The sequence below is a fragment of the Anoplopoma fimbria genome, chromosome 22 (assembly GCF_027596085.1).
Source record: "Anoplopoma fimbria isolate UVic2021 breed Golden Eagle Sablefish chromosome 22, Afim_UVic_2022, whole genome shotgun sequence".
NCBI lineage: Eukaryota > Metazoa > Chordata > Actinopteri > Perciformes > Anoplopomatidae > Anoplopoma > Anoplopoma fimbria.
In genome coordinates, this window is record NC_072470.1 from 2,336,593 (window position 1) to 2,360,531 (window position 23,939).

Here is a 23,939-nt window from a genome sequence, read left to right on the forward strand (position 1 = left end):
ACTCACCTACTGGTTTATTACTCATAACCAGTGGATGAACTGGTGCAGAAAGTCAATGCAATGTTGTGTTTTTTTCATACTTATTTCACTGAAGTCAGTTGTTTTTGATCACATGGGACAGATCTTTATGCTGTCGGAGCTGGTACTAAACTGTCCGAGGGCGAAGTCCAGACCCACCCCGACTCCGCTGCCCACCCCGAAGGCGGCGTACAGCGGCTGGGTGAAGTTGGCGCGGAAGGTGTGCAGGTGCGTCATGCTCTCCGCCACGCTGTAGAAGGCCAGCGTCCCCGTGGACAGGTCCAGGTAGAGGCCCAGGCGGGGCGAGTAGGTGACCGGTATGTCCTTCTTCTCGTTGTCGTGCATGGCCGAGCAGCAGGTGTCCGACAGCTCCAGGGTCCAGGACTGGGCGTTGTAGCCGAGCCCCGACCGCGCGTCCGAGCCCTTCCTGATCATCGCGTTGTAGGCCACGCCCATGGAGGAGCCCCGGCCCCTCCACTCCACCTCCCAGTAGCAGCGCTGGCCGTACAGCGGGCTCGTGCACATCACCTGGGTCCAGCCGTCGAAGCGCTGGGGGTGCCGGGGTAGGGCTGTGCCGCCGCCTGCAGGGTGGCTTTAGTGTTGCCCTCGGCGAGCGTCAGCCGCCGGTGGGCCGTGTTGGTGTCAAGGGTCAAGCTCACAGAGTCTACAGGGTTTAATGGACAATTAGTCACACATTCTGGAAATCAAAGCGTTAAAGTGCATCGATCCAAACTCAAAGTCAACTTACTGGCTTTTTTTAAATGTTTATGGTCTTTGTCAGCAGATGAAGTTTGCCGAGTTACTATGGGGACAGAGCTGTTGATCCATGGTGTTTTTAGCACTACTCTCCGTGTCGGTTCATAAGGTGATGAAAACCATGTGATACGGTTGAAAGCTCCAGAAACTAGTAAGTGGACCTTTAAGTTAAGTTAGTTTTGTCAAACTTCAATTTCCAAAACAATTCCTAAATGCATAACTTTAATCCTGATCCATCTCCATGACAACTGTGAAAGCTCATCTGCTCATGAAGACCATGTGATTTGGTTAAAAGTGCAGGAAAAGCGGGACTGTTTTTGTGAAAAATATTACCGTTTGAGTGGAGTCTAGAGGGTTTTAAACACCTTCTGTATGGTAAGTATTTTTAAGGAAAATCAGTTTCTATCATAACTTCTGTAAGTGATATATTTTATGTTTTCTTTGGCGTAAACATGAACAGCAACAAGCACCACGGCAGATCATTCTCCTCAATCTGAAATGTAGTGAAACGTAGAAACTCACACTGTAGGAACTCCTCTCTGCTCCTCGGCTCTGGGGCCTGGATGCTGTCGAGGTTGATTTCTCTCACTGGAAAAGCAGCCAGGAACAATTCATTTGCCAACGGTTACAAGGCGTGTATTGATCTTACATACTTGTCTGGTTCGTTTTTGTTTGCTTGCATCACTTTCATTCATGTTTCTTGTCTCAAAATGCATTGGTGATGAAGTTACTCACGTGCGGGGAAAGCAGGAGCGTGGATCACAGAGTCCGGGGTGGGCAGGTCCAAGAAGAGACTGGGGTTAACTGTCCAATGAGGAAATAATGTTAGTATTAACATACAGTCCATATTCATGTGATGAGGCAAAAGAATTCGACATGTATAAAGTCGGCCATCTTACTTTCTGTTGGTGTTTCAGACAGAGCAGCCATCCCTGTCGAGTGTACACAAGTCCCACAATTAGACACCATGAATTAGAATCAACACTACTACTGATCTATAGACAATTTCTGATCACTTGGACTAATTGAACATACAAAATTAATTGATTAAGAGTGCCATATACTCTTAAATCTATTTGATCAGAGAGGAGAGGATGGGAGTTGGATCTTACATGGGTTTCCTCCTGCTGGCAGCGTGTTAGTGGCCGGGGTAGCCGGGGTGGTGCCCCGTCGATGGGAGCGGAACAGGCTGCTGATGGACGACATCCGACTGAAAGCTGACCCTGAACCATGAAAAACATAGGGTGTTAGAATCGCTGCCTTTTATTGTTGGTGGCAGCAGACGCAGACGATTCTGAGGATTTTCTGCCGTCAAAAGGTTGGTGTTGTACCTCCAGTTGATGCTGGAGCTGGTGCCGGAGTTGGAGCTGGAGCTGGTGTGGCTGGGATCGGAGTAGGGATGTGGGTCGGGGCCGCGGCAGGGACAGCCTGACCCATACTGGACCTGCTCCAGAGAGAATGAGACTCTCTGCGGCTGGGAGTGGGGCTGGGTCTGGGGCTTGAAGTGGGTCTAGGGTTGGTCTCCCTCACTGTTTGGAGGACATGTGACACGTTAGATCAAGATTACCATCCGTATCAGTTGATAAAAGCTCACTAAATGTTATGAAATTATTCTTCAAAAGTGCTAAGTAAAATAACAATCTTTGTATTTCTAAAAATATTAAGAAGTAAAATGTCTATAATGCACGACAAACATACTTATAATGCCTTATTATCTTCTTATAGCAACGTATAAATAAAGTTTTAAGAACGCATAAACATTGATATATAACTATAATCAGAACACATTATAAAGCATTTTGTAATAAAGTATCATCACAGGATCACAGGGTTTTATAACTCACATTGTTCTAACAGATTATATAATATTAATAATGCATTATAATCACTGTTACAATTAATTAAAAAGGTCAATTTAATTTTGAAGTTCTTGCATAAATGTAATTTTTTTCCACTTTACTTAAAGCAAACAATGCCTACTTAGAGTAACTTATAATCACATTATAATGCATTATAACAGTAATTAATATTCGTTATAATATTAAAATGGATTACGACTATGGGAGTTACAATACACCATGATCAGTGCAAAAAATGTGACCTTGAATAAAATGCTTTATAATGTGTTATGATTATTGTTTTAAAGCACTATGAATATTTATGAATGCTTATAATGGTACAGTGCTATAAGCATTAGTAGTATGTTTACTACATTACCAGCATTTAAGGCAGTTAGAATAAACCAGAAGAACCCACCTGTCTCTCTCTCCTCTCTCCTCTGTCTGTCTCGGGGTCTGGGTGAGCTTGTGCTTTCTCTGTCTGCTACAAGGAAGAAGCATATTTTACTTACACATACATTTTTACTGCTTTTTTTTTTATTATTATTATTTTTTTTCAAGCCTCACCTCGTGGAGTGTCTCTGCTCCTCACATCTTGACTCTTGATGCCTATACCTGAATGACACAATGTGAATTTCCTGTTCAACAAGGAGTGTAAGTCGCTTTGGATAAAAGCGTCTGCTAAATGACTGTAATGTAATGTAATGTAATGAGTGCAGGTTGAATAGCTTTTTTTTATTAAATATTGTTGCATGTCATTTTGCATCACCTCTTCTATCTGCGCTCCGCCCTCCCACAGAGATGCTGGGTATAGGAGCTGTGAGACAAGACATAAATCATGTATATAAGTTTTGCTTATTCATATTAAAGACGATGTAGTGATGGTGGTTAAAATGTAGACTTGAAAACACTGGACGTACCTGGAGAACGGCTGTTTGTGTTGCGAGAACCCAGACCAAACACTGTAGAAAAAAAGGGTAATTAGTTTTTATGAAATAACGACTTTCAGGATTTTATTCAAAATAAAACTAGATTCCAAAACTCACATTTTAAAAGCCCTCCTTTCCCCCCTCCGCTCCGGCTGGCTGGATAAGACAAGAGGAAGATAAGCAAAGACAACTCGCTTTTGTGACGTTCAAAAAGAAAAGTATGTGTGGAACTTACAGTCTTTCAAGGTGAACAGAGTGGTGTCGTTGACTGGAAGAGAATAAAGGAGATTAGATGAATGATAGGACATAAAAACGAGAAGAGAGGTGGGATGAAAGTCTGCTGACGGACCTTGTTTGGTGATCTTGCCCAGCTCCTGGTTGCACAGGTCCTCCACTCGGTCCCTGAGGTCCAGGATGGCTTCCCGCGCAGGCTCAAAGGAAGCTTCGGGGTTGACCGTCACGGCGGGGAGGTCCGATGTCTCCAGCGGGGTGCACATGGACTCACAGGCCTGAGAGGAAACATGGGGCTGGTTTAGAATCAGGGGTGGCATGAGGTTTGTGATTGTGGGTCAGACACAGAAAAAATATGATGTCAGATCAGTCTCAATGTTAATGAACACAGAATGATTCATAAAATAATTTGTGATTTTGATATGAATTACTCTTTCCAGAAAAAAATATTTAAAATATATATAAATGTTGAAAAATAAGATGCACAAATATTTTTTCTAGTTTTAAATACACATAAATATACAAATTTCAATCAAAACATATTTGATATTTGATATATTTGGATGTTCACAAATCTATTTTTTTTCAACATGGAATTATTTGTAGTTTACCAATAGCAGATTCTTAGTTTTCTAACAGTTACACAGCAAGAAAATCCGTGTTTCTAGACCAGAAAACCCCATAAGCCATAGAAAATATGCAACACTAACACGATTACAATCATATCACAAAAGGTATTTCCATATCTGCTGCTCTTAAATTTAATTTAAATGAATTCCATACTCTTAAACTTACTTTTAATGCACTTAAATATTATGATTTTGAGTGTAAATCTGTAAGTGATTGAATTTAAAACTGGCCAAAATAACCAAATATCTAAAAAGATTATGATACAAATATAAATGTAAGATGTAAATGTGTGAGTTTAATATTAAAATGTAACACACACAACAGGCAGAAATGGTAAAATATTGGTTTCTATGCCAAGAGATAATTTAACTAAATTACTGAATCAACATCTAGTATTTAAATTAATTAATTATTGTCTAACGTACATATGGTGGATATTGGAAATATGCTCAAGTCATATGTGCCATTTAAAAATAGATTAGCAGGCCGTAGTTGGTCCGCGTGGTAGTTTCCACCTCCACCACCACCACCTCCTTGGTCCCGCCTTACCTCCAGATAGTGGATGTGGTCCTCGCAGCTCGCCAGGTCCCTCATCTCCTTCTCCCTCCTCCTCATCTCCTTGACCTCGGCCTCCAGGCTGTCGATGACCTCCTGGGCCTGGCCCATCTTCTCCATGCCGGCCTGGTCCAGCACCTCCTCCAGCAGCTCCTGGAGCCGCTCCACCGAGCGCTGCAGCTCCACCATCACCTGCTCCGTGTCGCCGTGCACCCTGTCTGCAGAACGCTGGGAGACAGGAGGAGGTGGACTGATTTAAAAAAAAAAACCTGACAACATCTGGAACAACTAATGCAGGGATTTATGGGAGATTTTGCAAAATCAGTGCAACCCACCAACCTTCATCCCCTCCATCATCTTCTTCATGTCCTTCAGCTCCAGCTCGCGGTCTTTCAGCCTCTGCTGATTCTCAGTCTGAAGCTCTGACAGCACTTTCTGCAGGAGGGGAACATAGAGACGCAGCATGAAAACAATATCACACAAGGAAACAGCCATGTGCGTGTGTGTCACAGAGAGAAACACGGGAGGGTGGAGCGTTATGAATGGACAGGAATGAAGTTAGGAATGTCCTCAGGCCGGCTGGAACCACAAAAGGAGAGAGGACGACACCCTCGAAGACATAGAAACCCATCACGCAGAACAATGGACAGTCAGCTGCTCAGGTGATACAGCACATGATGTTGTTCTAGAAACAGCTTCCTACTTCCTTCTCAAGGTGTTTTGTTTGAAATAAATAAAACTGTGTTCCATCTAATGATCCGTTTTAAAAGACCCCACTTACTAAATAAAGATGTTTACCAAAAGGATCACTCAAACACTCAATGGTTCACCCTGGGTACTGGTCCCAGCGCAGCATCCACCCTTACCTGTTTCTCAAAGCGCTCGACCTTGGTGGAAACGCACTCGTGGCCCTTGTGCTGGTTGCTGGTGCAAAGCCAGCAGACGAACATCTTGCACTGGCGGCAGTAGAACTCCTGCAGGTACTTGTGCTGGGTGCAGATCTTCTCCGCCAGGTTGGCGGTGGGAGCGATCAGCTCGTGCGCCCTCAGGGCCTTCTTGGTGGTGTGGGGCTTCAGGTGGGCCGTGCAGTACGAGCTCATGCACGACAGGCAGCTCTTGACCGCCGCTCGTTGCTCCCCTTTGCACAAGTCGCACGGCACCGCCGAGGAGGAGGAGGATGAGGAGGAGGGCTTCCCTTTTGACCCCTTTTGGGCGATCCGCATGGATTCACGCACATCGGCCTTGAGGGCCCCTTTGCGGAGCTGCTCCACCGCCTCGGCCAGCATGGTGTTCCTGGACAGGGAGGGCTTGGGGGAGAAGGTCTGCCGGCATTGGGGGCAGCTGTAGACCCCCTTAGGGTCGTCCTTGCTCCAGTAGTCCTTGATGCAGCCCATGCAGTAGCTGTGCCCGCAGGGGATGGTGACCGGGTCATTGGGGAGATCCAGACACACGGGGCAGTTGAACTGCTCCTCGGTCCACAGTTTAGAGCTCATGTCGACGCTGTCAGACACGATCTGGAGAGGAAATGGAGAGAATAGAGAGAGATGTCTGAAATCCCAAGCAGAGCAGTGAAGGAGGTAAGCCACGTATAGACTGACGGGAGGAAGTTCTGTCTCTCAGGTGAGAGCAGGGAGAGGTTGAGGGGGCGGGGCCAGAGCCACCAGGCAGGTCTAGCGGGGAAAACGAGTGTCGGTGGAAAACTGTGTGAATGCACTGATTGTTTTATCATTACACAAAAACAGGGGTGTATTTGGTATTCAGATCCTTTACTTTAGTAAGCATACCAATACTGCAATGTCAAAATACTTACAAGAAAAAAAAAACAGCATTTAAAATCCTATTTAAGTAAAAGTAGAGAACAAAGTATACATGTGCTTGAAATGTTCTTCAAACTGTACAAGGAACTGTGAGCGTGTTAGAAGTGGAGATTTCTCTTTCTGCAATCCTTTTTGTTACATGATGAGATCGATTGTCATTTTAAAATGTGTTAAATTAAACTTTCGGTCCCACTAATTCAAGTTTGGTTTACATTTTAGACTTAACTGTGAATAAAGTACTATTTAGAAAATAAATGATGTGGAAGACTTCTTCTTCTTCCTCCTATGATTTCTAAGAAAGGCCTATACATTATATATCAAAACCAAGTGAGCTCAAAGCAGTGATTTCAACTCTCCAGTTAACAGTCATCATAATAGAACTTGTCACTAGGTGACAGTGTAACATCTTTGTTAAGTGGCTACAGCTGTTGCATTTAAATGTGATTATTGTCCATTATATGAAGAAATAACTAATTTTAGAGGTTGTAGCCAAAGAGTGTTTAACTGTAAAGAGTGTTTAACTGTCAAAGAGTGTTTAACTGTAAAGAGTGTTTAACTGTAAAGAGTGTTTAACTATCAAAGAGTGTTTAACTATCAGAGTGTTTAACTATCAAAGAGTGTTTAACTGTCAAAGAGTGTTTAACTATCAAAGAGTGTTTAATTGCCAGAGTGTTTAACTATCAAAAAGTGTTTAATTGCCAAAGAGTGTTTAACTATCAAAGAGTGTTTAACTATCAAAGAGTGTTTAATTATCAAAGAGTGTTTAATTGCCAAAGAGTGTTTAACTATCAAAGAGTGTTTAATTATCAAAGAGTGTTTAATTGCCAAAGAGTGTTTAACTATCAAATAGTGTTTAATTGTAAAGAGTGTTTAATTATCAAAGAGTGTTTAATTATCAAAGAGTCAAAGAGTGTTTAATTGCCAAAAGTGTTTAACTATCAAAGAGTGTTTAATTATCAAAGAGTGTTTAATTATCAAAGAGTGTTTAATTATCAAAGTGTTTAATTGCCAAAGAGTGTTTAACTATCAAAGAGTTTATAACTGTAAAGAGTGTTTAACTATCAAAAAGTATTTAATTATCAAAGGGTTTATAACTGTAAAGTGTTTAATTGCCAAAGAGTGTTTAACTATCAAAGAGTGTTTAATTATCAAAGAGTGTTCAAATAACTATCTAATTAGAACGTTTGAGACGGTTTAATGTGTAATATCCACCACCATGTTAATCCAAACCAAAGAAGAAGTGAAGACAACAAGAGAGTGCCTCGTCTACCAAACGATTTTTTTTTTTTTTTTTTTTTTTTTCTTAAAGCGAAGGAGGAAGTACTCAAAAAGGAAACCTCTTGTACTTCAAACATACTTACTCCTCAGTGTGTCATTCATGAATCCACCAAAACGTCCGGGAGTCGGGGTCGGGGTGCTGGTGACAGACTCAGCCCACCCTGGGTGTGTCCTCTTGGGGAAACGAAAAAGCCAAATGGGCCATGGGACCTACCAGCTCCCTGGTGGCCACCTGGAGTTTGGGTATGAGAGTTTGCATTGCTCCACGTGTTTCCCAAATAAGCATGCATAGAGGTCACTACAGTGCACAGCTGTTCAAATGTTGTTTTCTTGTATATGCATGGGTTTTGATGGGATAGTTGCACATCCAAGGTTCCCCCTGAGATCAGGTTTGGCTCTGGAGACCTCATTGAAGCAAACAATGCAAACAGATGCAATAATGCTGCAGGCACATGAAGAACCAAGTACATCTGCATGCAGTGTCTTGTGGCTTTGTGCCCTGGGTGCTTTGCCAATTATCATAAAAGATAGTCTGCACATTTTCTTTATATATACAGTACCAAGTTTGGACACACCTTCTCATTCAACTACTTTGAAGAATCTAAAATATAAAACATATTCTGGTTTGTTGAGCATTTGTTTGTTTACCACTTAATTCCACATGTGTTCCTTCATAGTTTGGATGTCTTCAATATTAATCTACAATGTAGAAAAAAAATAAAAATAAAGAAAAACCATTGAATGAGAAGGTGTCTCCAAACTTTTGACTGGTACTGTACATATATTATTTTATTTTTTCATTTTATTCATTTGTTTGTTAAATACATATTTCTTCAGTTGAAAACAAAAACGCATGCTGTCCACCTGAGTGGACATGTAAAAATATCTTTGAAAAAGCTGGATTAAAAAAAACTAAAGTTCAAATCTTGTTTTTCATGCCTAAAGAGCAATAAAAACACTTGATAACTGAGGTTGTCATAATTCATGCATGAAACGGTTCAAATACAGTCATCTTAAAGCAAATTGAGGCAGTTGATTTTATTTATTTTGTTGGTTTATTTGATTGTCACTTGTTACTTCATTTTGTTTAGTTTTATCCTAAGAATTGTTCTTAATGTTTCTTCTATTGCACTGTTTTGCTGGCTTGTCTGTCGAAGCACTTTGTAAACCTTGTTTTTAAAAGGTGCTATATAAATAAAGTTATTATTATTATTAGTTGAGGAGTGGAGAGACAGTCTTAATAGGCTCCTAATTGTACTGTACACTCATTTCTATGTCATTGAAAGGGAGACGTGGGAAGAGTGTGCTCACAGGGAGGTGTTGGAGGAAGCAGGGGTGCGTCTGGTGGACGTCTGCTTTGCCTCAGTGGTGAACTCCATCAGGCTGGAGGAGCAGTACCACTACGTCACCATCATCATGAGGGGAGAACTGGACCGGGAGCAGTCAGGAGAGCCGGAGAACCTGGAGCCGGAGAAGAACGAGGGTATGTGACGTTTTTAAATGGACAAAATAAGATTCCCACACACCTGAGCACCTGTTCTGTCTCTCTCCCAGGTTGGACGTGGACGCGGTGGGACCGGTTTCCTCCAGAGGAGCAGCTCTTCTTACCGCTTGCAGGACTGAGACAGCAAGGCTTCCAGCCGTTCAGGAACACAGCGACAAGCAGCGCTGAAACTCAGCTTTGAAACGGCCATGTTACATTGGGAAACATTTAATCCTTCTCTAAAGGATAAAACAGACCTCAGTGCTTGTTTACAAATGCTATTTCTTAAACATCACTTTTTTCTGTTACTATACATACTGTAACATTCATTCAGATTTTAAGCAAATTATGACACAAATAAAATGCAACTTGGATGACAAATGGGCCTCACAAATGTTTAAAGTACACACATCAACACAAGGAAAACAGGACATATTTAAAGGTTTGTATTTTTTTTTTTTTATTACTCTTTGGGACAAGATAATGCCATGATATTCAATGATATAAAAAAAGACTCAGGAAGTTTTATGAACAGTCAGACATTTCAACTCATTCAAAGACACTTGAACCAAGGGGTGGATTATTATTTATCAACAGATACATTTCCATACTACTGATCATATTTTATCATCAATAAATCCTGCCTAAAAATAAAACATAGCATCTTAAAAACTGGAGCTGTTTCTGAAACCAACATAAAACCTGACATGTATGCAGTATGGCTTTAACGGAGAGCTAAACAGGTCAGTTTCTCCCTCCTCACATCAGGGTGTTCCCTGTGACACCCACTGCTAACAGCATGGTCCAAAGGGTTGCGGCAGCGGTTGCCACGGCACCACTAAAGGTCTTGTCGTGGGCGTATGTGATGATGTGCAGGGCTCCGCTGTAGGCCTCCTCGCAGGCCGGCTGGATCTGATCCTCGGGAAGCTGGAAGCCGAACGTCCCATTGTCCCTCAGCTCGAAGGTGTAGGAGAAGGGGATGTCCTGCATCCGAGCCCAGTCTCTGGACGACCCGGAGTTGGCGTCTGTAGAAAAGAGGGATCAAGGTTTTTACCGTTCCGCCCACGTGGAGCCACGCCGCTAGCACGCAGCTAAGAGTCGACGAGGACCGGCGGCGACTTACACAACACGTCCGGTGAGGTTCCTACGGTGTACTTCATCCCGTGGACCTTCTTGATGGCGTCTGCTGCGGCCAAACCCACCTCCATCTGAAGAACCAGACCATAGCTTTAATAATGCAGTCATTGAAAGCATCTAGTTGCCTTTATACTGCAGGTTTACTCTAGTATTAAGTGCTATGTATCCAGGCACCAGGAAGCAGTTTTACAAGGCGGGAAAATGCAGATTTTACATTTTTTTACTGGTCTAACGATAATGGGATTTTTGACGCCGATTTTGATATAAAAGACGACATAAAAATTAGATTTTTCAGCCAATAGTAATGTTTTAAAAACTTAAACACATAGAGGACCTGACAGGATGTTCTCACATCAATGCAAGCGTCTCGGTGTTCATAAACCAATCCTGCTTCAGGTTCATTTGAGATTCATACTTGGAAAAACCTTGTCTCATCCTCCACGAGAGGCTGATGTGACTCTGCATCCTGCCAAGCCAAGCTAACATGGTGTCGTCTGAGCTGCTCATAGGGAAAAGGGCCGCCCTCCCCCTTTTGCTTAAGCCAGACTGAAGCCCGAGAGACGGGTGGACGTAATCCTGTTTAGCATAACTTTGGCTCCAGTGGGTCATTACCTGCATCAGCCCCCCTGTCCTATCAGCAGCCAGCCATTCGTTTCCCATTCTCAATGCTTCACAGCTTCCTCCTGCTCAGCTCTGTTCTGTCTTGGCAGATGAGGACCGACCGCTCTTGGGAGTGTGTCAATGACGTCTGTCACTTATGTGGTTTGTATACACTGTGAAGTCCTAACGCATTTGGCATTTGTCTTATTTTGCGTTGGGTTTTCGTGATCTGCATAAGCTCAGTTTCTAAGGCAATATGCAGAGTATTCCCTTTATGAATGTGCGAGCATGCAGTGATACATTTTTTTTTACGTCAAATATTGCATGTGCATGTTCGTAATGTGTCGAAATGTGCATGGTTGCGCGTTTGGACGGGAGTACCAGCTCGTTGTAGTTGGGGGCGGTGAAGTCGGGGTGTCCGTATGGAACCAGGAGCAGCTGGCCGTAGGAGTGGATGGTGAGGAAACACAGGAAGTCCTCCTTCCGGCTTCCCACAAAATAAGTGACGGCCTGGGCCTCGGGCTCGGACACCGGTCTGCTTCCGCAGTAGATGTTGGAGCAGCAGTCAGATGACACCCCGATTGCTGTGAGAGCAGCCAGAGTAAATGGAAGGATCTGGATTAAATGTAGTAGTGACAGAAACTTGACCTGACACAAGCTGGGCAGCTTTTTATATAGCTTAAATCTTAGAAATTCTATAAAACAACTTCATTTTTAATGTATGCAAACATTTGGCCTGTGAAAGAGCAGCATGGGAGATTGAGTCAAAACAACACACTCATTGGGTATCGCTCAAGAGGTAGATTCACATTTGTAAAGTGTCCCCTTTAAGTCAAAGATGTCCGTTTACATACTGAATTGATGGTAGATATTCTTGTCAAGGGGCACTACACAGATTTTACACATGATAAGGGGACTCATCACACAGAATACTCCTAAGCCTGTGAAAACAGTTGTATGATATCTTCTGTGGCTCCAGACGAGCTTTGTCAAGAGGAAATAACCCCGATGATGTCATAGTGATGTCAATGGGGGTTGTTTTTTTCCTTGCAATTAAACAGTATGTAAATATATTTTTTATGAACTATTGTTTTGTCATAAATACTTTCACACGCAGCGGAAAAGCGCGGGATAAAAAATTCTGTAAACGCATCGACCAATCATGTTGCAATGAACGGATTGAGTTGCGGTTATGAAACTACAACATGGATGCTTGGTAGTCTTAACCAAGACGGCAAACTTCACTACTCCTTTTAACCTTGAATTAGAAAGCGCAAAACAGATCTGCCACTTTCACAATAAAAGTCGTTTATCTGTCTCAGTATTCCTCGATAACAGTTCTTATAAACAGAAAAACCTGCGTTAAGTACTGGGATTTTGAGAGTTGTGGTTAAGTATCGCACTGGGTTGCATTGTGGTAATTGTAGGATCCCGCGTTTTCTGCCCTTAAGGCCGCTCTTTAGAACCCCTTTAAAACAAATTGTACATTGATGAGACGGTTTCAGGGACATCTTGGGGAACAACATTTTTGTCCGACACAAACTTGCTTATTATCAGAGCAACAGGCTTTGTGAATAAGGAGATGGAGAACTACGACGAAACTCACTGCCCCAGTTGGCGTCAAAGTTGCGGTTGAGATCGACGCCGGAACAGTTGCAGCCTGAAGGTCCTGGTGACATGTTCTTCCTCCACAGTCGAGTCTGCGGGTCAAAATGGTCAGACAGTTACACCAGCTGGTTCTGGTCGTTCTATCAATTTAGTAGGATGTAAAAATGGGCACTCAGACATACTTCAGTGCTGCCTTGGAATTGCTGTTTGATATCAGTTTTCCATCCAATCTTATTTTGAAAATGAGATGATTTTCTACTCAATTTATTCACTGATCGAATTCCGGCTCGCTGTAAAATAACTGCCGTCTCTTTAATAGACCGTCATTCCAGCATATCCCGCTAATCTGTGGACTGAGAGCCGGAGGCGCATACTTAGAAAGCCCCAGAAAAATGATTAGATTTTAATCCATGAAACGCGAGCACTGACTGTCTTGTTCTTCCAGGTGTGGATGTAGCCGTCGATGTTGAGAACGGGGGTGACGTAGAAGTCCATGTTCTTCATCATCTCGTGCATTTTCGGGTCGGTTTGGTACGCTTGCAGGATCTGATTCGAGAAAGAAAAGTTAAATTGTCCACACCACAGCTAAATAAAAATCGTAATGTCAATTACATAATAAAATGTTTTTTAAATGATCATGTGACTCTTACCTGTCTGACAAAGTACTGACAGAAGGCCGGGGCGATCCATTCCCTGGCGTGAATACCGCAGTCCATCCAGATAGCTTTCTTTTTCTCCCCAGTATTGAGGCCAATCTGGAGGACAAATCATGAAGCTTCTAATTGGGCTGCTACTTAACACAAACATGCATTTCTGATCTGAATTTAACATTTTTCAAACCTTGAGCAAGCTAATCTTCCTGTTCTCGTACGTCTGTCCGTACTCCACTATGGTCACGATGTCCGGGTGATCCTTCTTAACCTGAGCCATCCAGTTGGTGATCTGCAGAGTGGAACACACGCAACATGAGTTGTCTGTGAGCTTAGTGATCTGCCAAAGTGAGATGTGTCAGATCGGGCCCTTCTCACCTCCGGCATGGGATGATATTTGTAGTAGTCATGCACCGCTCTGTTTGTGAACAGCAAAATACATGAGAAGCAGTGGTAGAAGTACGTCCTACCTCATTGATGTAATGTTTTATTGCACAAAAAACGTCTCCTCACGCTTTAAATTAAATATCTCCAGCTTTCAGGATGTCACTTTATGAATTAAACTCACCTTTCTACTGCGGCTGCTCCCGTCGCTGAAAGCAGCGCCAAAAGGCTCAGTCCCACAGAGCTAAGCATTGTTACTTTGTGAACGTAAACTCCTCGTTTGAGACTCCTGACCTCAGGATGGTACAAGCCTTTATAGATGGCATCCATCAGATAAAGACACACCTTTGCCTCAACAGGGGCAGCGCAGTGCTATCATTGTTGTTGGTTACTGATTAACCAGATTAATAAAAGCTAGTCTTTACATCCTTTAGGCAGGTTTCTTTTAGATATTCGCTGTTGCTAAATATTAATCAAGGTCAGATAGTTTACAAATTCATAAAACAATAGCTATAAAAATAGAAGGGAGGCACATTCAGCTACACCAAATTTCTGTGTGAGCCTTTTTCTTCTCCGTACCAGTGCGACTTTATGTATTATTCTAAAGCGGACTTTTCATTGCATCCATACAGCTTCCTCTTATCTAACCTACGCGTGTTTGTGGAGCAGCCGAGAGCTGTAAAGTCAGCACTGTTTGCGGTCCACATACAACGGAGTTCAAGTGATATATTAGTCCTGCCTGTCGAAACCTTCATAAACATAAAGACTCACCAGGAACACCAAATGAACCAACATGACATATTTTGTCATTCATAAGGTTTCCTTCACACACTCTGGAAAAACCTTAAGAGCTAAACTTTTTAAAGTATCCTACGCCCTTGTCTGAGGATAATAACATTGTGTTCAGCCACAGGAGAGAACATGTTTCTAGAATATGAATATAAGAGGGAGAAGATTAGATAAGCTTCATTAAGTCAAAGACACGAGAGGAAAAAAGAATGAGGCTCAGCTGATGGGGAAGAGCAAAGGTCCACCAGTACTGGGTCATAAGTTATTCTGTTTAACTAAAGGGAGCAGGAGTTTTTAGAGTTCTGTTCATATAATGATGTTAATGGTTATTGGATTTGGAAATTTGAGTCAACTTTTGAGGGCAATTTAAAGTTTGATTACCAAAAAATGTATTACCATGGTAACATGCTAAAGTAGATAAACTTTACTAGGTAAACATTACGTGCTAAACATGCTTAAAATGTTAGCATGGTCACTGAATGCATGCTAACACACAGAACTAAATGGTAAATGTTATGCCTCCATAACATCAACATGTTGTAGACTCTTCATAGTCTTGCTGCCTGAAACTTTTATTGTATGCTAAACATGATTCTATTTTTGAAATTCATGGCTTGTCCTTTTTCACATTACTTATTGTTGTCAAGGTAATTATTAATAACCTGAATCCTCTGGTATTGCTTTCTTCATTATATTGGTGCCAAACTTATCATTTGGCAATATAAGATCATTATCTGGAAATAAAGCCTAGTGTTATCTTGTTTTCCATTGTACCCTCTCAATCAGTCAGCATGCTTTGACATATCAGCAGCTGTGAATCAGTGCAACCGGCATTTAAAACACATCAGAATTAAGTCTTTATAACATACTAGAGGGGAAAACGATGTTTAATTCATCAGTGAGGTTAAATTGTTGCTGGTCAACATAGTCTGTGCTCAGGTGGACGGCATGACATTACAGACTCAGACTCATCTAATCCAGTTTTTACATTTTTAGAATAACAAGCTATAATGGTATCCTTGTAGAGCCTGCTAAAGAGTCCTCATTGAGGTCTTCAGATCCTGCGTTTTGGTTTGTTTCCGTGCTAAATTGATGTAATGTCTCAGCTCTGTGAAAGTCTTAATATACGTTACTTCATGTGTGCCAGATTTTACCCAGGGAACAAAAAACAAGCCTTCATGACCGGCAAATTGTAGTCATAGTGTCCAAGCAGTGGAATAACAATGTTTTGGTCCGTCAAGTGAGGCCATGCGGCACAAAAATACTTTTTACCATAGATTTAAATTGGGAAAGACAGGTCTGTTCATTAGCGGCTCATTTTCTTAATGGACCGAGGGCTGGGAAGCGGGGCTAAAGGAAACGCTATTGCGCCAGCTCAATGGGCCCCAAAATGCGGACGATTGCCGGAAGATCAGGGTAATATTATACTCGAAAGTCAATCTTTTTTGCTTCATGAGAAAAGTAACTTTTATAGGAATGAATGAGGCACCACAAAAAATGAAATCATCTGTATCAAATTCACGGTAAGTTTATGAAAGCATTACATCATTGCTAATGTTCATTGCTCTGTAAGTCATTGTTTAATTTTTAACAATATTTTATATGAATACATATTTAAATATCAAATGAGGCGGTCAAACAGTAACCCACTCTGATTAAAACTGAGTCTAGGGTGGTCATCTAAAAATAAATATATATGTTGTATTTTTAACAGGAGAACAGCATATTCAATGATTCTGTTAATATAGATAATGAGGTCTAGGATCTGACTTTACACGAGAGTTAATCCTATAATCATATATACAGAATGAAGATTGTCATGACTGTACTTATCAGTACACTTTTCAGATCTGTTTTTTTATTTAAAATCTTTATCTAATATAATGCTGCAAAGAATACATAACACTTGCAGCATTTTGAGAATAATCAGAAGAAAATAAATTGCACTTCTCTCTCTTCCCCTTTCTTTCTATTTGTGTTTCCATTGCTGCAATGCAGTAAAACCTTCATACTTTTAGTAATAACCACTGAAACCCGTGCTGAGCCGGCTGGAATCTGGAGTCCAAGCATGCGATTTATTGTTATGCATTTAAAGTTTTTCCACATTGAGAACTCTGTTAGGAAAATTGTGCCTCACCAACAATCTTTCTGAAGTTAAAGACATTTCTAATGAAGGAAATTACTGAAACTCGGATGCGTTTGAATGTCAAACTAAATGTGCTGCCACTATAGCAAAGTCTGCTTCTGTGTGGACAGACGAGGTAGTTTGTAGGACTTTTTCATGTAATGTCTCACCAGCAGATGTCAGTGCGATGCTGAATCACAGACATAGTGCTTGCAAGTACCTGTACACTGCACCCATTATGCAATGACAGTTACACTCTGAAATACAGTCCATCAATGGGAGTAATCATCACCTCAAGTTCTCAGTTTTAAGTAAGTGTAGGCTGTCAACTAGTCATTTATGATAGCCGTTATTCTTGGCAAAGTTAGCCCTTTGAGATTAATTAGTGTGGGAGTGCAGTCTTTCCTTTACCCAGAGCTCCATGGTTATAACCCTGACAGTGGAACGCTCTCATGTTAACTACACCTCAGCAACTCCAGCCTTTGTTTCCCCCCCCCCATTCTGCTGACATCTGCATCTTGTCTATTCATAAGCAGCATATGAGATACGGAGACAAGACCTGTCTCTGCTCCGGCGCTGTGTGCACAAACCGGGGGTTGATGTGCGTCCCAGACAGGGAATGAAAGCGCACATCATGGGCCGTTTGTTTATAATGATGGATGAAGGCGCTAATGCTTTCGGATGAGAGAGGCGGTGATGCTCCGCTGCACTCCGCTTACAGAATGTCTGTCGGTGTCTTTAAAGCCACTGATAGCATCTTAAAGTTTGAATAAGGGAGTGGCGTCGCTCTGATAAGAGATTTCTCCTGGGGATTAGAGCTGGATCTAGATGTTTGTTAATACTTCAGGGACTCATCGGTTGCGTCCGAAATTTTTGTACGCAAATTCAATACTATTTCCAGTTAAATATAACAGCATGCAAACACTGGACAGCACCGTGGCATGGATATCCCACAATGCCAAGCGTGATGACATTAACGTTCATAACAGACAATGGCGAACAGCTCGGCAATGTCCAAAACGCTTTAGATTCCACTTTGCTGGGCGTAATGTATATATTTTAAAGCTTAGCTCACAAATCATCGTTGCGTTATATGAGGTTGGTACTGGTCACCATGGTTACATGTCTCCAACTGGCAAGGAAGCTCCCAGGAAGTCACGTGTTACAGTACAGTGCGTCCAAAAAGATACATACTATTATTTATTCACACAAAAGTATGTTGAATAAATATGACGACGCATCTTGTCGACTCATTTATCCAGACATCGCATTACCTGACAGTTTTCACCCATCATTTTACGATCACTTAGGCAGTTTATTTTAGCGTTGGACTCACTGGTTTACGAGGTGCAGTTAACCTGGAGAGTGCATTCAGTGTGGAAAAACTTCTGTGTAAACATCAGGACAGAATGAAGAGTTGAGGGTCGACTGCAAATTTTGTGGTGCAAACATCCTTGAGGGGAATTAGGGTTCTCATGGGTCGGTGGGTTTTAAGTGGAATGTTTTGTCTGTCGGTGCTGCGTTGACATGTGAGTATGTGTCGTCATTACGTGTGTTTAAGCCTCACGGCTTCATTACTCTGGCAGTGTGAACCATATTTGGGTTTATTTTTAAATGTCTGAGAGACTAGCATCATTTGTGACATTTCTGAGTCGGGTTTACCTTTATTTTAAAAAGAAAAAGAAAAAAGATCAGTTAGCTAATAGCTAATAATATTACTTTTTTGGAAGTTTATGGTTATTATTAGACAATAATAATTAGAGTGCTGCAGAGGTGATGTATTTTTGCACGCCAACCCCAAGAATTTAGCATCGCACTGGTTCTCTCGACAAAAAGATTAATAAGGAAAAATAAATTCAGTGGCAAAAACAAGTTTATGATACTTACAAGTTTTATTCAGTGAGATAATCTTCACAAATGAACACCCGTTTTGATATTTGAAGCGTGAATGCAATCAACAGCAGTCAAAAGCTAACGTTAGGCTATAAATGAACTACACCTGTAAAAATGTAACGTCATATACATTTGTTAACTTTGGAGGCGCCTGTAGTTGAATAGTTTGTACCTTTAAACAGCTGCAAGTTAGCTTCCAGTCTTCATGCTACATTAAACTAACAGTCTCCTGGCTCTAGCTGTGTGTATTCCTCAAAATGTACCACTTTTCGTTTAAGTAGCCCGAAGCCACAGCGAGGAGCAGCGAGTGGGGAACAGCGAGCCTGACTCAGAAATGTAAAGATGACACTTGGAGTTAATTAGGGAGCTTAAGATGTGCTGGTATGCAATCATTTTTTAACCTTTGGACAGACCCAGGCTAGCTTTTCCCCTTAGCTTCCTGTCCATGTGCTTATTACGTCACAGGATTAGGAGAATATCCTCGGGTGAACAAAGAGGAGGGTTTTTTCATGTCAAAGACACACACCTAAGGTCATGGACTCCTAGTGAGGGAGTTTTCTTTCCCATTTGGTCATTTACTCGTCAATGACCTGTCTGTCGGCACTTAACTTTCGGAGATAATAGGCTAATGATAATGAGACACATGACTACAGTGGTGATTATAATGCCTACATGCCCTGGGATGATGTTAAATCATTTTTTAGTGTCAGTAAATTGAAATCTTCAGGGGCCTTGCTGTTAATTACAGTTCTTAGAAAGAAAATCTGAATCGGCAGGGCAGAGTTTTAAAAATCTGACTTGACCAAGGAGTAATTCACATTCACACCCACTCACAAACTGATAGAACAGCCTTCGGGAGCAATTTTGGGTTCGACATGGACTGGAGGAGGCGGGGATCCAACTGTCAATCTTCCAATTATCATTGACAATGAGGCTCATCTATTCAATTCAATACGCTAAATGTTTATCCGTGAATGAAATTTTCATTCCTGTTTTAAGTTTTGACAAATTTGTTGCTGCATTAAAAAGGTTTACATTGTTGTCAATTTCCTGTCAATTTTGAAGATATTTTTTACAGGGTTAATGGAGTACAATTTATTAATTTAATAATAACCAATTCAGTAAATCTGGATACATTTTTTGTTACATTTTGTTTCACATAGCTGTGAGGGCAATGTTAAAGCCAAGCCCGATGTAACTTCACAATTTAAAAAATGATCCCGTAAAGTTGGATCGGTGCATCCATAATTTAAAAGAATTACTTCATTAACTGTATTTAATTCCTTTTGAAGGTTAATTTATGTTATTTTGGGAATGTTGGGAGTGAGAGTAAATTCCTTATCATTTGACTCTTGCTGCATTTTTGGGGGATATTACAAGGCAATGTGCCTCCACGAAGGGCAAAAAGTTCATGTATGTTATTATTGCATTACAAAGTTGTTCTCGTTATGTAAAGTAGTCACACTGACATTCCCTCTTGTGCAAAAAAAGCTTTAGTGCTTTAACTGAGCTGCTTTTTGCTGCGGTGGATTTTTCCACTAAGATTTTCAGTTCCACTTAAAGAAAAAAATGGAGCAGGATGTTCTGACACCCTGGAGTATCAGAAGGTGAAGAGTTTCCCCATCACATCAGACAGGCTGGTCATGACCCACATGTAGACACAGTGAAAATCAATGTGGAGACGATGCCAAACTTGCTAAACAACATCAGAGGTTTGAGAGAAAGTGGGAGAGAGCGACTTTTGGCATTCCATTTAATAAGCTGTTATCTTTAAAACCAAAAAAATAAAACTGGGATGAAACACCAGCACTGTTCCAGCAAAACTGGAACAGCGCGCACACACACACCTCCCACACACGAGAGGTATGAAAGCAGCAACAACAGCGGCAGTGTTCGCTTGTTAAAACATCAGTGGGACTGACAGCAACAGTGGTTCAAATCCCAAACGCAAATAGTGGAGCCTTCCTCCCCCTCAATGCAAACTAACCCCTGCAGCCTCTAGACTTGTTTTTTTTTTCTTCTTTTAAAGCTTCAAGTATCATTTCTCAAGTGGTTGCACACAAGCTAAACCCACAGGCTCTCTGAGATTGTTCCCCCATAAACAAACCCATCAAGCCGCACATCAGGAGTCCTGCAGGTCGGCCGATGCAGCCGAATGGAAAATCTGGAGGTGGCAACGCCGGCCGCTGAAAATATCTGAGTTGTTCTCCTGTTTTAAAAACAAATAACTTTGAAACAGAAGCGTAAACAAGACAGTGGCACTCACAAAACAGTAAAAACCCTTTCGTCTGGCATGTGCAATATCTTCTGTAACCATGGCACCATCCTCTGCTTTAAATCACCAGGCAATTTGAAAAAAAAAGGTACCCGGTGTTCTCTAAACCTTGCAGAATTGCGGCAATTTGTCCCACTGATAAAGACCTTGAGGTTGCTCACTAGAGAGGAGAAATCGACAGCATCCCCCCCCCCTTTAGAGGAAGAGATTGTTTTCTTATCGATTCGCCGAAATGGTACATGAGATTAAAACAATTCATTGAAAGATGGGTTCTAACAACACTGATTACTGAAGGGAGGGAGCTGGTCGAAGCTTTTATGAGGCCCAGGCAGTAACATTCGTTTCTGAGAAGTGAAGCCAATGCAGAAGTGCCTTGACCTTGCATTCTTTCTAATGGCCAGCAGGGGGGCGACTCCTCTGGTTGTATAGAAATCTAATGAGTTTATGGTCTCAATCTCTAGTTCCAAGTCTTCTTCAATACAGCATGATGTTCATTTAGTAAATTATTGTCCCATTTTCAAATAGACAATAAAGGGCTACTGTGATTAACAGGTCGCTACCGCGGTGTTGTCCGGTCTGGGAGTTGCCCATATTTTTTTCCTAGAGCTTTAACCCTTTCACGGGGTGTTTTCAGTTCTTGAAAGTTAATTACAACATTTTAGTTGCCTTAAAGAGTCTTAGTTAGCTCCACCCTCTTGTTTCACTTCTGGTTGCAAAAAGACAAGATGGCGTTGGCCAAGATGCCGAACTCATGGTTTCAAAACGGCAGTCCACAATGCAATAGGTGATATCACGGGGACTACGTCCACTTGTAGTCTATGATGGGGCCCCTAGGTGATGTTTTCGCTTTGGGGGCCCCCTTTATCCATATCGTGAGCTTCCAAACCACAATCTCTTTTATTTTGGAGGTATAACAATCCAAATAATACCACAAAATATCTCTCTTTCCCAGCCTCAGCTTCTCTCTATTGTGCTAAAATGTTTTTTGCTCGTATCCTCACAACCACTCATCGAGGGTAATAAATGAGTCACCACAATACAGGTGTTTTTTTTGGCTGTTCTTTCCGTCGTAGCTCTTGAATCTAAAGTGGGTTTAAATCTACAAATTACATCTATATCTCTCTTAACCCATCACCCACCCACGCCAAATGTATTTCCACTCACTCACACTTGATGTATTGCAGCACAATCAATTCCTCTATGACAAGAGGAATGAGAAAAGCTACGAAGGCAGTTTTGGGGCACTCTGGGATTGGACACGGATGGTTATCTCAAATATTAAACAGCTAAGGGCGCAGTAGAGGAAGGCAACTATATACTTATGTACCACTTAATAAAGATTAAACCAGTGGTTCAGAAACTTTTTGGCGAATGACCTTGTCTAAAAAAAGCACAGTCTAGTTGAGCTGTTAGCAGTTCTGCTCAACAGCTATTTTATTAATGTGTCAGATGGTTTCATTTAAAAGCAGCAGACACAAATAGGTAACAGTGTCCTATATATCACAAAAAATATTATATAACAATTTTAAATGCATGACTTGTACCAGTATATTTTCAACATTGCGTTATCTGCTTGTAACTCTGTTTTTGGTCTCCACCAACTCCTAAGACAAATATCTGTCTTTTTAGCAGCTAACTGCTAGCTAGTAACATTTCACCATTGCCTACATGATGCTTTCTACTGTTTACTTAAGTCTAAGACAGGAGAGCTACTTCCTTTTAACGACACGATCGTTTGAGCATGATGCAATCTCGCGTATGGAACGTCCTCAGAAACTAGTGCAGATATATCTCAAGTCTAATACTCCCAAACAGACGCATACAAGGACAGCTGCGAGAACACATAGTGGTTCTGTTTATACTGTCCGCTTGCAGTGAACCACTTGTTCATGAACTTGCCCACTCAGACCGGTCCGGACTAGAAAGCGCAGTCACCTAAAAATTGGTGGATGAAATCATTCACGCAATGCAGGCCCCTAGCTGACCCTCAGCGATGCAGAAAGTATGACTGTGGCTTAACCCGGTTTTCCTGCGTTGTTATGGCGTCAAACGTGACACACCAGAGAACAAATACATTACATTACATTACAGTCATTTAGCAGACGCTTTTATCCAAAGAGACTTACAGTCAGTAGTATATTACATATCATTCACCCATTCACACACTGATGACAGGCTACCATGCAAGGTGCCACCATCAGACTCTAACTAACATTCATCATCCAGTCCACACCGATGGCAAGCCTTCAGGAGCAACTTGGGGTTAAGTGTCTTGCCCAAGGACACATCGACTGCCGAAGCCGGGTATCGAACCACCGACCCTCTGATTGGATAACTACCTTGCTCTCCACTACGCCACAGCCGCCCCATAATATATATATAATATATAATATTACAGAAAGGTCTACGGTGATGGTTTCCTGGTGTTTAAAAAAAAAACTGCATATATGAACCCATTTTGGTAGGAGAAGGGTATGATTGTGTTTGGTTAAGCATTTATTGTACAGTGGGATTTTACAGCTCTTTCACTAAAATCAACAGCCTGTAACTGCTAAAAAAAAGGAGCAGCAAAGGTGCAAACGGTGTAAAACCAAAAGCATGAGCTAAGAGGTATATGATAAAAAGATGTGTGACACATTCTATATTTGACTTCAGCTTTCACCCTCAAAAGAAGCTGCTACACAGATAAGAAGCCTGCTCATGAAGCCTGACTGAATTGTACAGTGACAGTCGTGAGCTGAATGGAGAGAGGGAGAGAGAAAGGGGAGGGTGTGTGTGTGTGTGTGTGTGTGTGTGTAGTGTGAGAGAGAGAGAGAGAGAGAGAGAGAGAGAGAGCTCCTCAGTTGCCTTAGCAGCGCAGCTTCATTCCTTCACAGTCCGGTGCTGCTTCCCATCCTCTCCAAGAGGTGTTCCCCCTCCTTCATTCTGCAGTGTTACCATTTA

General features: G+C 41.7%; 3 protein-coding genes across 5 annotated transcripts in view; 1 reads left to right on the forward strand and 2 right to left on the reverse strand.

Annotated features, from left to right (window-relative positions):
- Positions 1 to 71: 71 nt before the first annotated feature.
- On the reverse strand, positions 72 to 8,201 carry trim25l (tripartite motif containing 25, like). Its single transcript, XM_054624001.1, is given in 18 exon segments — positions 72 to 575; positions 578 to 682; positions 1,297 to 1,362; positions 1,510 to 1,578; positions 1,674 to 1,706; positions 1,887 to 1,997; positions 2,106 to 2,303; positions 3,031 to 3,096; positions 3,180 to 3,227; positions 3,382 to 3,429; positions 3,533 to 3,574; positions 3,659 to 3,697; positions 3,777 to 3,809; positions 3,891 to 4,050; positions 4,952 to 5,185; positions 5,297 to 5,392; positions 5,824 to 6,471; positions 8,136 to 8,201. Coding segments are annotated over 17 exon segments (2,442 nt in total). The 5' UTR covers positions 6,451 to 6,471; positions 8,136 to 8,201; the 3' UTR covers positions 72 to 108.
- Positions 8,142 to 9,872, forward strand: nudt15 (nudix (nucleoside diphosphate linked moiety X)-type motif 15). The gene is made up of 3 exons (XM_054624002.1): positions 8,142 to 8,295; positions 9,339 to 9,535; positions 9,607 to 9,872. Exons 1-3 carry the CDS (start codon positions 8,153 to 8,155, stop codon positions 9,735 to 9,737), a joined length of 471 nt encoding a protein of 156 aa, XP_054479977.1. The 5' UTR covers positions 8,142 to 8,152; the 3' UTR covers positions 9,738 to 9,872.
- A 110-nt stretch (positions 9,873 to 9,982) lies between these two features.
- The window catches only part of LOC129111804 (carboxypeptidase O-like), a 69,063-nt gene continuing 55,106 nt past the window's right edge, over positions 9,983 to 23,939 (reverse strand). For 2 of the 3 annotated variants that reach the window (XM_054623913.1, XM_054623912.1), the window contains exons 3-10: positions 13,909 to 13,948; positions 13,721 to 13,822; positions 13,531 to 13,635; positions 13,310 to 13,426; positions 12,879 to 12,972; positions 11,654 to 11,856; positions 10,659 to 10,743; positions 9,983 to 10,560 (exon numbers count right to left, since the gene is read on the reverse strand). In XM_054623913.1, coding sequence (XP_054479888.1) covers positions 10,295 to 10,560; positions 10,659 to 10,743; positions 11,654 to 11,856; positions 12,879 to 12,972; positions 13,310 to 13,426; positions 13,531 to 13,635; positions 13,721 to 13,822; positions 13,909 to 13,917 — 981 coding nt within the window. In that variant the 5' untranslated portion in view covers positions 13,918 to 13,948 and the 3' untranslated portion in view covers positions 9,983 to 10,294. The remainder of the gene's footprint in view (positions 10,561 to 10,658; positions 10,744 to 11,653; positions 11,857 to 12,878; positions 12,973 to 13,309; positions 13,427 to 13,530; positions 13,636 to 13,720; positions 13,823 to 13,908; positions 13,949 to 23,939) is intronic. The other variant, XM_054623914.1, reaches the window with a different exon arrangement.